Source organism: Haplochromis burtoni, unplaced genomic scaffold (assembly GCF_018398535.1).
Source record: "Haplochromis burtoni strain Fernald_Lab_line unplaced genomic scaffold, NCSU_Asbu1 Contig_149, whole genome shotgun sequence".
In the NCBI taxonomy this organism is placed as follows: Eukaryota; Metazoa; Chordata; class Actinopteri; order Cichliformes; family Cichlidae; genus Haplochromis; species Haplochromis burtoni.
Window position 1 is genome coordinate 3959 of NW_024582510.1, and position 17980 is coordinate 21938.

Here is a 17980-nt window from a genome sequence, read left to right on the forward strand (position 1 = left end):
TGCCAAAACCACTGGCACTCCAAACACCAACAGTACAGCTACTATCCCAGCCAACGCCACTACAGCTGCCACACAGGACAACATTACAACTCTAACCCAAAGCATCACAACAACAGTGACTACCACCACTGCAAATGGAGGATCGGAGGTGAAAGCTTCTGTGCTTTGTCTTGTTTTTCCACTCTTGCTCTACATGCCTTGTGTTTAATTGTCTGTGAAGCTTGCATACATTAATTGTAGATGCACTCTAATCACAGAAACAAAGGACAACATCTAAGGTAAATCCTGACCCCTTTTTGTTTTGTACACAAAATATATGTAAACTTATGTGCTCTGTATAGAATTTCGCATTGTATTTCTTAAATATACAGGGGAACAGAACCATGCAGTAGAATAGAGCTAAACTCACAGTGCAACAAAAAACAAAACAAAGTGATTGTGATTTAAGAAAGAAAAAATATAATAGGTAACACAATTCAGAGCAAATGAAAGTGATAAAAGGCTTTATTACACAAACCATATTTTGATCATGTTTTATATATATATATATATATATATATATATATATAAAATGTGTATACCTAAAGTAAGTGATTCAATGCAATATGAAGATTAGCATAAAACAGAGCTTATTTTTGTACTAGCAATGGGAAGGAAGTTACTAGATCAGTGAGTAGCAGGTGCAGCTAAAACTTGTAGGCTTTATTTAATCTTCAGATCGACATATAGCAAGCAGTGCCTTTAGATAGTCTCCTTTAAAGTGGTTCTGTTGAAAAAACAGGAAATAGCAAGAAAATACAAATATTTATGCAAATATTTGAAATAGATATATCGATATATTTACTATATAATAAATATTTATATTTAGTACAATTTTATCTGTGTGACAAACCTGCAGTGCAGTGTAGAGGGAAGTGCCTGTTAATTTAATGAAAGCAGCTCGGATACAGAGTAGATCTTCCTCACTGTGAGACACCATAATCCGCTGCACTATTTCTTTCTGTAAGAGTGAAATGAATATTGGTAACCAGTGCGTCAACAGTCTCTCCAGATGTATATTCTGTCATTTTGACCCGTCTGTACAGAGGAAGTTAATTAAACCACTACACTACAAATAAACATGGTCTCTGCCTCTTCTAATAAACTTTATAAAATTACAGTGATTATGAGTTTCTTAAGCAACAGAAAATAATAGAAATAGCCCCAAAATTATTAAAAAATATATACATATAAAAAAAACAGTAAAGAAATAAATAAAATCCTACATATTAAAATGGCTGCGGTCGATTTTAGGGATCCCATGTTGGTTTGGGTATTTCCTAGTGGTGACAGAAGTTACAGTGTTTTCACTCTCTGACATTATCTTTGAATTTGTTTAATATCTGTGAACGACGGCCACATTTTGCAGAGTCACAAAAGTGCATTTGTGGACAAGGACTTCCTATATACCAAGCCAGTGCTCAGGCATAGTAAAGTACTAAAAGTACTAGTAGGTTGAAATAATTTATGCAAATATGACTGTGGGCAGACTGCGTTTACAAATATTCGGTTATTTTAAGTTCAAATATATTCAATAGTGATCACAGGATATGGCATTCATAATAGAAACTTTCCTTTCCTTATACTGACCATCATATCAACTGATTTTTCTATTATGAGCAGTGTTGGAAGGTTACTTTTAAAATGTATTCCACTACAGATTACAGATTACATGCCCCAAAATGTATTTTGTAACGTATTCCGTTACTCAATAAGTGTAACGTATTCAGAATACTTTGGATTACTTAATATATTATCATGCTTTTTACAACTACATGAATGTACTATTGCTGTGTGATGTATTACTATTACTGAAGGCTACTCGCCATACCAATACCAACTAGATTTTTAAATCTTAAAATGAGTAACAGTTAGGTATGGCTGCACTATTTGCAGCAATCTCGTATAGAAAACTATTCCACTCGTATATAAAACAGGTCCGCGGCTCGAACCATAGTAAAGGGACCTCTGGCTAAAACGTCGGGTTCAGTGTCGGGCTTGTAGCCGAAAACTAGCTTTACTTTGTTGCCTGGGTCAACTTTGCTAGCGAGAGACAGAGAGAGGCGTTCAAAGGCTGCTTCAACAGAACTTCGGAGAAAAACACGAACATAGTGTACAGTCAAGTCTTAATAGCTTACTTACAACTGGGCTACACTGCCCATGAGGCTACATTCTTTAGGGCTATGCCTGTAACACTCTGCCTATTGCCTTCATATTAAATAAGTTTTTGAATAATAATTAAAAAAAATATTTCTTCACATCATTTTGTGGGCCGCAAGTAGAGATGACATGGGCCGCGAGACTGAGACACGGGCATTAGAGCCTCTTAATGCGTGTTTTGTTTGGGTTTCCACCGGCGTGGAATTACCAAAAATAGTGAGGGAATAGCCTAACATATGAAATAGGAAAAGACCTCCGTGTAATCCCTTTATTTCAACAAAGTAACAGTATTCTCAATACCACCCTTTTAAATGGTAACTGTAATGGAATACAGTTAGTCATATTTTGTATTTTAAATATGTAACAGCGGTACATGTATTTCGTTACTCCCCACTGATTATGAGCACATCTATAAAGAAAAATCGTCACACCTCGCAACAGGTGAGGACCTCGTCAGTAGCTATTTGGACCCAGACAATACCTAGGAACTACATACCTTCCTCTTTTCTCTTTTATTTCTACTGCTAATAGGAACTCTGAAGAGATTTAACAACCAGACACAAGTTGGTAAGTTGGTAATAACCTCTTGTAGTTCTTCAGTTTCTTTTATTTCTGTGTTTTTTTCAATTTTTTTTATTGGGAGGTTAAGAAGAAGTATGGCTGAAGTTAGCTGAAAAGAATTGCTAGCAAATATTTTCATATTTAGTCTAAATATGAAAGATGGACACCTAAATAAATATTAAACTGCTAAAGTAAATATGCAAATTAAATATATATATATTGTATATATATATAATATATATATTATATATATATATATATATATATATATATATATATATTATATATATGTATATATTATATATACCTATATATATATATATATATATATATATATATATATATATATATATATATAATATATATATATATTTATTATATGTGTACTAATGTATATAATATATATATGTATATATATATATATATATATATATTATATATTTATATGTATATATGTATATATATGATTATGTATATGTATATATATATATATATATATGTGAATATGTATATATATATGTATTTATATATATGTATGTATATATATATATATATATATATATATATATAGATGTATGATATATATATATTATATATATGTATGTATGTATATATGTATATATATGTATGTATATATATATATATATATATATATATTATGTATGTGATATATGTATTATGTATATATATATTTATATATATATATATATATTATGATATATATATTATATATATATACATCCATCACCACATCCATAGCTGGACTCAATCATTTGATAAACCTATCAGACAGTATGTCATTTGTTCTGTGTGATATAACCCCCACATGTCCTTATGGCCAACTGTTACATATTATGTAGTTCTTCCATCAGTGCCTTCTGGTATTTGAATTTTGGCCGAATCCCTCTTTGAGTAGTTTTGAAATCTTCTCCCAAAATATCTGTATTTTGTCCTATGAACTTCTATCATAGATAAATTACCACAAAATCGTCTCACCTTCATGGTCTTAAGTCTCGTGGCAAGGTAGGCATCACGGTTTTGAATGCACTGTACTGTGATAAGACAAATATTAGGATAATGTTGGGTCTCCACCTAATAATGGTATGAAGTGCACAATAAATGTTCAAACAGTATGTCAAACTGTGTTTACCCAAAACTTTCAGACCCAAGCGAAAGTCTCCTGAAAACCTTTTCTCTATGATCTGATCCACCGTCTGCCCAAGCTCCAGCTCCAGTCCCATCAACACTGTTAATCATGCACAAAGTCGGGGGGGATGAAGATATTGGGATTTAAAAACTAAATCAAAACACTTTTTAACACAGAAAGATTAATGAATTTTAAAAAAGGGACAGCCACCGTTGTCAATATGTTCTACATCTCTAGAAGTCAATATGTCAATCCATTGTCCTGCCTCAGCTTTCTTCCCTTTTAGGGATGCAGAGAGAGTCTAAATGATCAGACATAATAACAATGAAACACATTAAGGGTTAAAGGAGTAAAAATATACAGTTTTGTTTCAAATATTTCAGAATCAAGTAGTCAGTAGATGTAAATGGTTTAACGTATTAAAACAGCACTTTTTACTCCAGTGCCTTTTAGTTATGTTTGTACATAAAAGTAAATAATACCTCAATGTCTGTCTGAACCACACCAGCGACACATCCTTTCTGTTATGAGAGGGGGTGAAAGAAAAAAAACAAGAGGAACTATAATTTCAAAAGCTGGACTTAATTTCAAATATGTGCTGTACTGTTTGTGTTCCCAGTGAAAGTTATACACAGGCAAAAGTTAAGCGTAGGATTTCATTCATTGTAGATCAAATTCTTTGGTTATAATTCAATCAAAGGCGATGATCAATGACATAAATATTTACATGTAGCAAAGCTTTAAGAAGCTTCTCAAAGTCATTACTGGTTTCCGATTCGATTTCCTTTTCCAGATCCTTCTTATACACTAAAACAGGAAGAGCAAAAAGAAAAAGAAGGATTAGGATTTAAACATCTAATTTTAAATAAACAATCTTTTTGGTCATTTAAAAAAAAAAAAAGTATCATAAAAGATCTTTGACTTACTTTCTTTGTATGCAGCACTGATGCTTTGCAGCTGCTTTCCAGATCTTGTGCTCAGAATTTCCGCAAGCGTTTCTTCATCTGTGCCCAAACCCTGCACACACATACCATGCACATTTCTTGATATACAACAGTTATAACATCTATTCCAAAATCCTAAAGATGAAAGCAACCACTCACCGCCATGGCCTCCTGGAGACGGTAAGCTTCATACTCCACGGGGGGCATCAACAGTTCCAGCAAAAGAAGCTCCAGGTCTCCAGATAAAGCTTTCTTCAGAGCAGTTATTATATCCTAATTCACCACATGCATAAATAAAATAACACTGAATTAATTCTTATTTTGACTTGACTCAGAGTTTCACTCCTGGTTTTCTTTTTGTAATTCTTGTTAAGTTATTTTAGTAAAGAAACAGTAAATATGACTATCACACTATGGTGTACTCTTTCCCTGTAAGACACTACAGTTGGGCATGTGACAGTAGTTCTGAAGTTGCTAAACAAAGGTGTGTTCACACCTTTAATGTCACCGTTTTTTTTATTATTTGATCAGCAAACACTTCAAAGTTACAGATGAGCAAGGCTAAACTTTTATAACTACTAAACCTCAAACTGAAACTTCAGTTTCATTGCTTAATATATTTTATTGTAGGAGACAACTTTACACTTAATGGTTTCCACAAAACCATTAAAGTTTTAATTTCGAAACTCTTTGAAAAGGTTGTTACTGTTTCTATTTTCTCACCTTATGTGTTAGCTCCTGAAAGACCTGAGCAATTACTTGCCTCTGGGCGTTGTTCCTATTGGTTAGTATTCTCAGTAGCGTCACTGTGTCTGAGCAAGATACACGATATTCAATAAATTGCCAGGAAAAGGGTGGAAAGAAATCGTGGGAATTTATTTTCAACATATGCCAATGAATGCCTTTGTTTTCCAGTGCTGTCACGATCTCCGTCACATCTCTGTCAGGGTAGAAATTGGAGTAGGGTCGTACTGTTCCAAGGGTCCCCCAGTACATATCCTATTTAATAAAAAGGGACAATAATTGTGGCATCCACTCTCTATACAATATATAAAACAACTGAGTGGCAAGAATCAAGTGAAATGTGTAACAACTAACCTCATACTGAGCATACCGCGAAGGTATGGAGATGTAGAACAATACAGATCAGCCATGCTTGAATTTAAAGAATGCTAAGTATGTCAGACTTCTAGGAGGAGGTGCTCGCATGTGTGTGTGTGTGTGGAGGGGGATGGTTCAACACAAACTATTAATACAAGTAATTTTCAATAATGAAACAAATTGGTTGAATTGTATTACTCGGCTTTCTTGATATTTAAAATCTAAACGTGACAATGCGCAGCAACCTTCAGAGCACTTGTTTATAGACAGCAATAAAAGGTATGTAGATAACCAGACTGAACATGACTGCAGATAAGGCTATTTGGAAATGTGGAGTCTTAGTGAGCAGAGTAATAAATCTTAGTGAAGAGTGAAGACGGGGCAGAGGTGTACTTCTTGGAATGTTTACTTACATAGGAGTCAGAGTACTCAGAATCCATGGCTTGCTTGTATCTAATGTGAGCAAAAACGGAAATGGCAAAGACATTAACAGCCCACATCACGGAACAAACAGATAATGTGACTTCATTTTAATAGGTTTAATAGAGATTCTCCAATGAAACTTAAAGTTTCAGCTTTTGAGAATCAAGGAATTCGTGACAGTAACATATGAAGGAGGAGGCCAAGTCCGAGCTGATTAGCGTTAGCCACTTATTTCTTAAACAAATTATTTAAAAGGAATTGTTATTTTTCTTACCTGTAACAGAATACTAGGCCAGCTGTGACAAGGAGTGGAGGTAGTGTATCTTTTTTTTTTTTTTTGTACAACCTCTCCGCCAACAAGCCCTGTATTTCAGTCCCACCCACAGTACGCCACAGCTGCTTCCCGTACACCCACTTGCGTGTCAGTCAAAGATACTGACCAATCAGTGCCCAGCATGTTCACAGCTCTGTTCACAGTTTCCCTGCTCAAATACTATGGCAACCCAGTTATACTTGAGCGTCAAGCAGGAATCTTGATAGTCAGGTTTGGTTACAGGCAACATTTTCTGTGGAATTTGACCATCATTTGTACTTCACGGCTGACTTTCCCCAAAATAAATAATTGACACGCTGTTGCTTTGGGCCAAACACAGTTCATGACATTCAAAGAAGAAATTGTAAGTTATAGCTTTGGCATGTTAAAGCTTTATACCAAGATAAGCAAAAAGATTTAATAAGCAAATTAATGAGGCAACATGCTGGCCATTTCTGAAAGTAAATGGAGGGCACACTCTGGTTTCAGGGTGTGCCTGTGTATGACCAGGTGGTCTTTTAGATTCAAAGCCTAGAAACTTGACTGTGCAGCTAGACGGAACAAAAAGGCTTTTCAACAGACACATCTGATGATACCAGCGATAGGAGGATATAGATGTGATAGAGAGCGGGGGTGTTGTGCATTTTTTCAGAAAACTTATTACAGAAGAACAAATGTCACAAGGTTTTGATCTGTCCCATCCTCTGTGCTGGTTGGCTTCTACCAGTTTCTCGTCTACAGAAGGCAAATAAACAGATCTATGTGGTTATTACAAACAAAGCTGATCTAGAGCAGACTGTGTACCCTTTGATAAACTCTGCTAAACAAAGCACTATTTAAAAGGGACAATTTGTATGCATCTCATTACTATGGAAATATTAGAAACAATTCAAATTTTATTTTTATAGAGGCATTTAAATAATAGTGCAGGTGGCCTAGATAGTTCTAGTGGCTTAAGTGAAACCACTGAACGCATGTGATATGTGAATTAGGTGAATTTGTGAGTGAAGTCTGAAATTTTAAATGTCTTTTAAAGATTGAAAACTGTTTATTCAAGCATGTGCACAACTATTGAAAGCAGCTGAAATGCTAGCTGACTTGGGGTGAAAATAGTAGAGGTCACCAAAGCTTATTTGACACTGCTAAACCTTGCAGAAAGCCTCTCCAAAAGAGTTGAAGCTGTTGTAGCTGAAACGGTCCACCAACATCATATTAACCCTTTGGATTAAGAACTGGACTTCACTCAAGTGTTCTCAAAGAGCTAAAGTATGAGCACTAATGACGTTGGTCTAAAATGCACAGCAGATAATGTCCTGAGTAGTTTAAAAAACTATGATGAAAAACAAGAAAGAAAAAGATGAATGGATTAAAAAAATAATAATAAAAATACACCCTTATTTTGTAATCTTTTCTACAGTCATTTTATTCAATATTTAATATTTTAAAACCTTTCCCTCCTACATAACATGAAATTACATCTTTAGTATCAAATATTAACATACAGCTGAAGCAGGGAACACAGAAACATACACATTAAGATTTACATCAAAATATGTCAAGAAACGGTAACTCGACAGAAACTGCACAGTTCATTGCACTGGACCATGCATGTATACGTAAGTGCAACATTTCCCACAACACATACAGGATTTTTATATTACATATATAAAAACAAAAAATTAAAAGCGTAACACGCATTTCTTGAATACTAAACACCTTTTTGGCTTCACCCATCCAGCTTCACTATAAACCCCAGAAGGCCATTTTGTTTTCATTCCAGGAAATCAAATGCCCAAAAGCAATTTGAATTTCAAACTTAGATTTATAGTAAACAAATATAGGACGAGATGATGTTCCTCTTCTACAGACAAAAAAAAAAAAAAAAAGCCCCCATAAACTCAGATTCCGATAAACATGGAAATCCCAGGCTGGATAATCAAATTGTTGACAAATGATCAGCTGGAAGGTCAAATGAAAGTCGCAGAACAGTGTGAACCATATACGGAATTTTCACTGTACATCCTTAAACAAATAACATGTATTTGCCATTGCTTTTCGACTCATGCTCCAATTAAAACTAAACAAATCAAGGCACTTATTTAAACTCTTCTTTGGTAAAATACATTTTGAAAATGATTAAAAGAAAAAAAAACATTTCATGCTATGAATGCAAACTGACAAAAAACCTTGAAAACAACTTGGGCAGCTTTTGCAGGGCATCTATTGCTTCTATGCATTCTTGCTGTTGGATACTGATTTCAAACTAGCTCATAGGTTTTAGAAGGAATTGCATGTCCTGAGATGCAGTAAGTCATGAAACAGATACAAGAGTGGATACTGAAATATCAAGACAATATCACAAAGTGGCAAAGATAAGCTCGGTTCCTGTGCTGCTGATGGCTACAGCAACTCTATCTCCCACTGCTGGCTGGGCCTCTCATCATTCTCGGGCATAATGACCACGTGGTCCTTGTCGTAAGTTTTGCCACCTGATGAAAAAAGTAGTTTCACAATGTAAATCTGACTAATTATTCATGCTGTAGTGGAATGTAACTACATAAACTCATTTTCATTGTGGAATTGTTATTTTTACATTAATACATAAAAAATATCCCTGCCAGTGAACACTTTAAAAAGGGAATATGCAGGAAAATAAACTTGGACACTTCTGAAAATTAAGTTAATATCATTTGAGATTAGATAAGATTTTGTGATGACCAATTATAACTTAATATTTAATAATTTTAGAAAATAAATGCCAGTAAAAGCTACAATAGCCACTAACAACTTTACACGCAACAAATGTTTAAAGGTTAAATTACCACATTTTCTTCTCATACCTTTAACATCCAGGACCATGCCAGGGAAAGTATTGCTAGTGATGAGGCCTTTCATTGGGGCAGTCCAGGTTTGAACGGGCTGTCGGGTTTCTGTCCACAGAACCACCTTTGCTGCTGGCTCTATGTTGCCAACCACCTGAAGGCTCATGGTTGGGGACAACTACAGAATACACAAAGTATTATGTTGGAAAGAATTGTCAAGATTTGAAATGTATGACTGTGTTGAGGTTTTCGGAGATGTCGCCAGCATTGTTACCTTGTTTTTAATCAGTCCATCCTGGTAGAACCAGATGTCACTCAGTGGCTCCACCTCAGGCGTCACCACCACTCGTCCTGATTTCAACTCCTCCACGCCACCCTGGACGGACAGGAAGTGACCTCGCTCTGTGTTCTTGATACGGAAAAAGTGGCGCTTCTGTAGAAGGAAAAAAATAGCACAATGTATTACTGTTATAGAATCTGTGGGCAGGCCAGACAACTCAAAGTTATTTGTAAATAAATACTAGCTGAAGTGAACAGAACTGGCTGCACTTGTAACGATGGAAATTAGTTTCCATGTTTTTTTCTTTTTAAATATAGGGACCAACAGAATCACCACTCTCTCCGTTTTGGAACTATTGGATACTTTTAACATCTGAGATTTATAAAAATGTCAGCCTGGTTTACTAATAACACTAATGAGTGACCTAGAACACCAAAATCAACACCTTTAGGATCAAATTATTCTTCTTTAAGGCTCCTAATAAAGGCTTTGTTTGTTTTTTAAGGCTCCTAATGAGGGTTTTTCGATGCAATCTTCACTTATTGTGTAAAATGAAGGCTCTGAACTGGTGCTGGCGACAGGAGCTTAAGTCTATAAACATGATTTAATGCCATTAAAAGCAGGAAGAAAATAATTGTATAATTTTCTTTTAATAATTAATAAAGATTCAAACTTTCAGAGGTTCTCTTATTGTGTACCTCATGTTTAAAAGACATTGTAAAGAATACTTGTTAACAAACCTGTCTGACTGGGTACATTGAGCCAATAGTGTGAAGGGAGCTGAACTTTGGCCAGTTGGTGATTTCAATTGGCTCCAGCAGGAACTGGCGCCCCCTGTAGTTGCTGTGTTCACATATCACCCAGCTACAAAGCAGGAAAGTGGACACAAAGCATTACTTATGACAACAGTATCCAGGTTCTCAGCAAGATATTTTTGGTTCACTATTAGCTGATGAAGCCATTTAATTGCATGTAAGTTACCAGCCACTGTTGACTCTGAGCGACAGGATGTGGTTGTTGAAGCCTTCTTCTACCATACTCAGGATCTCTGTGTCTGTGGTGATCTCTCTGCCCTCCAGACACTCAAGCCCGAACAAAGAGATGGAAGGAACTGAGAACAACTGGAGAAAGAAAGAGCATTCAGTAAGGCCATTGCCATTGTGTGCAATAGGTCGGCAGCCTTAACATGAAATTTCCCACTCGTGGGACTAATAAAGGTATCTTATAATCGAGAGCAAAATTTTCCCTACACTGTGTGAGTGCATTTCTTACCAAGGGCACAATCTTAACAGAACGAATGGAACAGTCAGGGGGGCAGCCCATGCTGGTTAGATTGGGATAGTCTCCTTCAGATAAGACATACAAGTTCCCAGAGAACTGTTCATTCTCATAGACGACCCAGCTGAAATGCACAGTGTTAAATTGTGTCTTTATTACTTTGCTTGAAAAAATAAAAAATACACACACACCAAATCATGTCAACTCTAACTTTTACTCACTTTACTTCCTGCTTACTCACCTTCTTCCTGTCACTCTGCATGACTTGGTAACTAATTTTTCTGGCATTTCCTCCTGTTTGCAGTTAAAGATGTAACACTCTCCCTGGAAGTCTGGCTCAGAGTACAATTTTATCTGACAAGAAGAAATAGGAAAAGCAAGGTGAGATGCCAGCTGAGAACATTTATATCTGTACTGTGACAGAAGCAAAGTTAACAGGGAAAATGTCAAGGTGCTTAACTTTGACCAAGTTATTAGCTTTAAGATATGCTCCATCCTTGAAAAAGGTTTTAAGCAAACAAAAAGAAACTCTGGATTCAAGTAATACAGTTCAATGTAACCTTCGCACATTGTTTTGGGACTGCTATCAGGCAGGGGACAGAGAAAGGTGAAGAAAAACAAACTACTGCAGTTTATAAGTTATACACTAAGCCTGTCGACCTTTGAACAGTGGAGCAAAATAACTAAAAAACAAACAAAACAAAACAAAAAACCCTGCATAACCCAAGCTTAGAGCAATTCAGACCGTCTCTTCTTTACAACACTGCTTCAATTCAATTCCCCATGAAAGCTTTCTTTCCACATGACTGTACTTACCTCATCCCTGGACCTTGAACTGTCATTTGGAGCCTAAATACAAGACAAAACAAAACAAACCAAACAGAAGAATTACATGTCTGCACAGTTCTTAGTTTAGCAGTTTGAAGATACGACTCCCAGTGATTCTCACCAGTAAGATGGGCTGAACTGAGCAGACACGAGTGTCTTGAGACCCCCAGTCAGCACAGTTATTGTAGAAGCCTTTCTCTAGAATGTACTGGTGACCAGAAAAGTCCACATGCGAGTAAGCGATCCATCTGTAAGGAAGACAAACAAATACCTGATTATTGTAAAACCTGTCAATTCGTCGGTACAATTTAAGAAGAGGGGAAAAATATATATATTAAAAAAAATAAAAAATACTGGTGTCTTCTACACACTTACGCCCCACTGATTACTTCGATTGAACGCGTGGAGGTTTTGTAGCCAAACAGCTCAACGTCAGGGATGGCCTCTGTCACCTCGAAGGTCTTCTCCTCTTGCACTCCATCTTGGTCTTCCTCTAGCTGCTCAAACATCACCATGGCAGGGTCTGTCAAGTCCTGCAAGAGACAAAAAAACAAACAAACTGATTAATAGTCTGCATTCTAATATTTATCACGTTACTGATAATATAAACCATATCAGAGTTGCTTCATTTCTCTGGAGCCTGTTGTTATGAGTTTGTTGTAGACTTGTAGTCAAGTCCACCTAAACCAAGATCAAGACGATACCAAGACAGACCGAGTCAAGACCAAGGCAAAGTCGAGACGAGACAAAAACCTTGCACTTGCACAACCCTCCTCACCGCTGTCTACTGTCTCACTCACTTACTGAGAGGACAGACGCACAATCCACTTGACTGTCGCGTCTCTCACCCTCTCTGTTTTTCACATGATGTGATTGGCCACAATATGGAGGAACTGGAGCATAGCTGAGCCACTGTGTGAGAGCTGAGCAGCGAAAGGAAATTAAGTGAGGAGCCGGCTCTCGCTCAATGGGAGTCGACTCTTCTGATTCACTACAAAGCACTCTCTGAGCACGGCTCTTAGAGCTGATGCTTTTGCGCATGACACATTATCGAACGTTACGTTGTGCGTCATGGATACTGTTGACTCCAAATCTCCTGACAACTGTGTCGATCTGAGACAGCGAGACCAAGACAAGACCGAGACCACGTAAAAGTGGTCTCGAGACCGGAGACGCGTATTAACAATTTCAAGTTAAACGGCCCTCTTGCAATTTAATGTGCAGCTTTCACTTACTGGGAGCCACAGCGGTTTCGTTTAAAGACTTCGAAACATGAGAAGAATGAACAAATATTAGTTCTTATGAAGTCATTGTAACTTACTGCTCGAATGACCCTAACAGAGCGCAGTTCAGCATCACAGCCTCCCCACACCCTCCAGTCATGATACTCTCCTTCCTCCAGCAGGTACTGGTGGCCTCGGAAACCCTCCTTCTCGTAGCCCACCCAGCTACAGAAACAGAGAAAGGCACATGGCTTAAAAAACAAAACAAAAACAAAGTAATGATGTGATCTGCAGCTGTTAAAACTTGCAAAATGCCTTTTCAAAGATCACCGAATACAAACAGGCAAGAATGCCACTTACATTCCTCCTAGTACTTTAAGAGAGCCCACGTTATACATAAAGGTTGTTTGCTGCCTCTCTATTCTGGTCATAAAGTCTCTCATGTTGGTGGTTATTGTCCTCGATTTCCCAGTAAAGTAGGGCTTTTCATAAATCACCATCTGGAGACAAAAAGTCAGCTTTTAAGTTTCAGTAATAGTTTCAGTAGCAGTTTGTGAACAGGAAAATTCATCCTTCTTCACCTTTGGATCATTCAGATTTTCCACCTTTGGTTCACCCTGTGAGTTAAAAAGAAAAAGAAATCCAAATTAAGTGCAAGTGATAAAGAAGGCAGATTGTAAGTGCTTCTAGAAGTGACACTTACTATTTTGAGTGGATGTAATGACCCCACGTAGGGCTGTTCCACCCCCCAGGCTGCTGGGTTGGAGTACCCCCCAACCTCCAGGACTCGTGGTACACCCTGGAAGAAAGGCTGTGCGAACACAAGCCACCTGAAGAGCAGAAAAATAGATGTCAGTAAAAAACATTAAAGCAATCTGATTTGTCAAATTGGATGAAATGCAACACTAGTGACAAATGATCAGTATCATATTATTTTTGGCTTTACAAAGCATTTTGAATAGATCAACATCACTCACAGCCCTGCGTTAATAATGATGGAATTGGCCTTAATGGGGAAACCAAAAATCCTGGCATCATCGGAAGTATCTCGGAAGATGACTTTCTTTCCCTCCGCTTCCTCTTCAGGGAAAAGGCTGATTTCTGGAACGCTGTAGTCCTGAGGGAGGATAGAGGGAGGCTGTAACGCTGCTGTCACATGGGAAACACGTGACTTACAGATACACATCATAATGAGTAGATTTTTACACCTCCAGCATGGACAAGAAAGTTGTCCACCCTCTGTTAAAAGGAGCTTTCGCACCAGTTGGGTCTGGATTGTCAGATATTTTTAATTTGATTTGTTTTCTGAGGAAAATCAAATATGTCAGTCTGTAGGCATTTTCAAAGAGTATGAGCGAGAAAAAGGATGGGAGCACAATGCCATCTGAAGATAAAGAATGTTATACTCTTTACTAACAGAGCAACACTGTTATTGTTCTGAATACAGACTGAGCTGATGTCAGACAGACACCTCTACCAACCAATCACTGTCAAGTACTGGGAGACAACCCACGCAGGTGACATTATATAGGTATGGCATGTTAAAACAAAAATAAATATATGCAATAGATAAGTGTCTCAGGCTTTTTGATGTGAATAGTCCATTTATCTCAGATTAATAAAATAGTAGAAAATAATTAAATATTTATTTTCATGCTTCAATGTTTCAATCCTTTAAAACAAAGTACATTTGTAGTAGTATCGGACTTGTCATACTTGTCGGCCCAGTCAAGTGTTGACACTTATTTTTGACACTAGATGGTGCCATTGAGCTAAGGAGCAAACAGCCACTTGCAAGATTGAAAACAAAACATTTGAGAAGAAATCAGCCGTTCATGCTGATATAATGATTCTGCAATAAAATGTTCCACTGCACTCAGTTAGCTTTCAAATCCTAATTCAGGCTTTGTGGCAACAACCAGCGACAACAGAGGGAAAGAAAATTCCTCTTACCCTCACTGCTCTTCGTATGGATCCGATGAGGAACCTCCTGGCTGGCTTTGTCTCCTTTTGCTCATCATTTGTGTCTCCGTTGTGCTCATCTCCCTCATTCTGTTCATTCTCTTGCTGCTCTTCTGGAGGGCTGAACGGGTAAGTAATCTCGATGTCACCCTCATCCAGAGCAATCTTCTCCCCTTTGAAGTTGGGTTTCTCATAAAGCACCCACCTAAAGGATTAAAAAGAAGAAGAAAAAAAGAAAAAGAAAAGAAAGGGCAGTGTAAGGTTACAGCCTGCTGCGTATGACCGTTGTTTCTCCTGATAATATGTTTATGCACTTTTCATAGACATTTACTGTTGCAACATCATTCTGATGTGTCAAAGCAACGAGTATTTCTCATTATTAATGTAGAGATAGTATTTGTTATTACTCTCATTAATGCCAGTGTTGATTTTACCCAACTATGCGGCTTTGTTACTAACAAAAAGGGTTTTAGAGGCAGGGACATTAAAAACCTGACACTAGTCATTCACTGCTTTACAATTTTGCTTTTAATGAACCCAAGGCACAAAACTTTATGGGAATCAGAAGCCAAATGAAATCCTACTACTTTGCTACTTTTTAAGATTGGCTTTTCTTTTACAGCCCTCTCTTTAAATAGAACAACACACACTTTCTCTTTCTTATAGATGAAATTTTGCATGAACAAGCAATCAAACGCACTGCTAATAATGAAGAATGTCAGGCAGTTTTTCTACCACGGTCTGGTAAATGTTGTGCAACTCCAGCGCTGCTACAGTTACAAAGAGGATCAAGGATTATGTGAAATGTGATCAATAAATATAGCCTAATAAATGAATATTCCTCTCTAAATATGAGTAAAAATAGAAGACACCATAGTAGAAACATGCAAGCAGTGTACATGTACCTTTAAAATGGACCCATATGCAGTATGCTACCAATAAAATCCCAACACTTGAGCTGCTTGATAAAGGTAATCTCTTTATAAAAGACAGATTTTTTTTTTAAAGTCAGAGGCTGATGGCCTACAAATGCCACTTACTTTGCATTCTTAAATTAGAGTATTAGCTGTGGTTTGGGTAGTGGCGCAGGAAATGGTGTGTGAACTGACAGTATAATCATCTCATTGTAAGAAGCTGAGGAAGCATTAGTCTAGTGTTAGTACAGGACCAGCAGGGTTACTGCAGGTTCACAGAGCTGGCTGTGTTTGACAAAACATTCCATGTCTGAGGCAGGTGTGTGTTTAAGCTTGTGTTTGGGGTGTGTTAACGATTGAAGGAATTTGCATGCCCACAGCACATCAATAGCAGTCTTGTTTTTATAACGCTACCTGATCACATCCGGAGAGAGTTTTATTTGGAAAAACCGCTGACTTGCTAAACACTTGACATTTAAAAGACAAAACCAAAATTATATATATATAGCAAAGGTTAGGAGCAATTTTAAGTACAATTTCCTTAAAGTGAGATATACGTAGTACACTTGACAAAAGGTTTTGCAGCTATAAATTCTGGTGATTAAACAGTTTCTGGTTAGAAAAGAAAAACAAAAAGTAAATCATGAAAAACTTCTTTACTTATTTCCTTGTGAAAAGCTTTGTGTCACTTAATGCCATTTTTTTTCTTTTAGATATTAATGCATAACTCTGCAGTGAGTATGTAGTAAGAAAGCGCTACTTTCTGCATTTGGTAAATAAAAGCATTTAAAAGTCCAAAGTCCCAGACACCTGTATTAAGTGTGGCGTGGATAGGGGTTCTTTGTTTCACTGCATGTGGGAGTGCCCACAGGTGAAAGTCTTTTGGGAAAAGGTAATAAATCTGTTAGGCCAAATCATTGGTGATGTGATGTGCTCTGTTAACGATAGGTCTTTTGGAAGCCAAGTGATGTATTGCGTGTTGGAAAGATTAAAAAATAAATAAATTTAAAAAAAAAAAAATAAAAAAAATAAAAAATAAAAAAAAAAAATGTGGACTGACGTCTATACCAACTCTGGAGAAAATAACTTATGCATTAAGAAACAAACTGAACAAGTTTTGGGCCATATGGTCAAAATTCTACAACTTTTTTGAGAAATGCAACGTATACACTATGGACTTGACGGCTTGAAGTGCTAATTTGATATGTATGCTAGACTTGTAGTCAAGACCAGAGGGTTTGGAAGCCTGTCTCCACCCACCACCACTACCCCTGCCAGTGGCGGACTCCCTCAGGTGTCGGTGCGTTGGTGGTTCTTTGTGTCTGGGGGTGGGCGTCCGGGTACACACTGGCTCACTCCTTGGCGGCCGCTTATCGGGGCCTGGAGCCTGGGGCTCGCTCGGGCCACTTCGGAGGTGGGGTGCCCCCGGCCTCTCGGCCTGGGGCTCAGTCACTCAGGCACAGCTGGCTGCCGGCGGAGCTCACGGGCGCATCACTGCAACTCCCCCTGGCTTCTGCTCCACGGCTGCTGAGTGAGCCCTCATCTGGGACTCTCCTCAGCTCTTACTGGGACAGTGGCGCGGCTGCCCCTCTGTTGGTCTTCCTTGGTCTCTTGTGTTCTGGGGGCTTCTGGATGTCTGGAGTTTTGATCTCCTCCATACCTGCTTCATGCCCTGGAGGACGGGGCTGTGGCTCCCCACACCCTCTAGCAGATCATTACATGAAGGAACCTTTGGAATGCAAGCATGCTGATCCACACAGGTATGCACACAGGTGTACACATGGGTATTCACAGACATGGACTACAGCTTTCTTGGCTGCTGCCTCAAAGCACATTGTGCGCTGTCTATCTTGCGTGCTGCACAATATCGTTTATTATTTAGTATCTACTGATATCTACTGCTAGCTAGTTTATTGTGATGGTGCCATTTTTTTTTTATTATGTTGCTCTTTGTTGTTTGCTTTCTCTTCTGTTTTTTTTCTCCA

General features: G+C 37.6%; 2 protein-coding genes across 2 annotated transcripts in view; both read right to left on the minus strand.

Moving 5' to 3' along the window:
* Positions 1–546: 546 nt before the first annotated feature.
* anxa14 (annexin A14) lies at positions 547–6739 on the minus strand. The gene is made up of 13 exons (XM_005938784.3): positions 6650–6739; positions 6366–6405; positions 5754–5850; positions 5575–5663; positions 5011–5124; positions 4834–4924; positions 4635–4714; positions 4390–4428; positions 4118–4208; positions 3911–4006; positions 3757–3812; positions 893–1000; positions 547–766 (listed from the first exon to the last, which is right to left on the minus strand). Exons 2-13 carry the CDS (start codon positions 6390–6392, stop codon positions 707–709), a joined length of 948 nt encoding a protein of 315 aa, XP_005938846.1. The 5' UTR covers positions 6393–6405; positions 6650–6739; the 3' UTR covers positions 547–706.
* Positions 6740–8072: 1333 nt separating this feature from the next.
* The window catches only part of crybg2 (crystallin beta-gamma domain containing 2), a 36774-nt gene continuing 26866 nt past the window's right edge, over positions 8073–17980 (minus strand). The window contains exons 9-24 of the mRNA XM_005938782.3: positions 15073–15286; positions 14097–14236; positions 13823–13949; positions 13701–13736; positions 13480–13619; positions 13218–13344; positions 12272–12429; positions 12018–12144; positions 11885–11917; positions 11310–11422; positions 11063–11192; positions 10772–10911; positions 10531–10654; positions 9785–9943; positions 9529–9688; positions 8073–9177 (exon numbers count right to left, since the gene is read on the minus strand). Coding sequence (XP_005938844.1) covers positions 9089–9177; positions 9529–9688; positions 9785–9943; positions 10531–10654; positions 10772–10911; positions 11063–11192; positions 11310–11422; positions 11885–11917; positions 12018–12144; positions 12272–12429; positions 13218–13344; positions 13480–13619; positions 13701–13736; positions 13823–13949; positions 14097–14236; positions 15073–15286 — 2017 coding nt within the window. The 3' untranslated portion in view covers positions 8073–9088. The remainder of the gene's footprint in view (positions 9178–9528; positions 9689–9784; positions 9944–10530; positions 10655–10771; positions 10912–11062; positions 11193–11309; positions 11423–11884; positions 11918–12017; positions 12145–12271; positions 12430–13217; positions 13345–13479; positions 13620–13700; positions 13737–13822; positions 13950–14096; positions 14237–15072; positions 15287–17980) is intronic.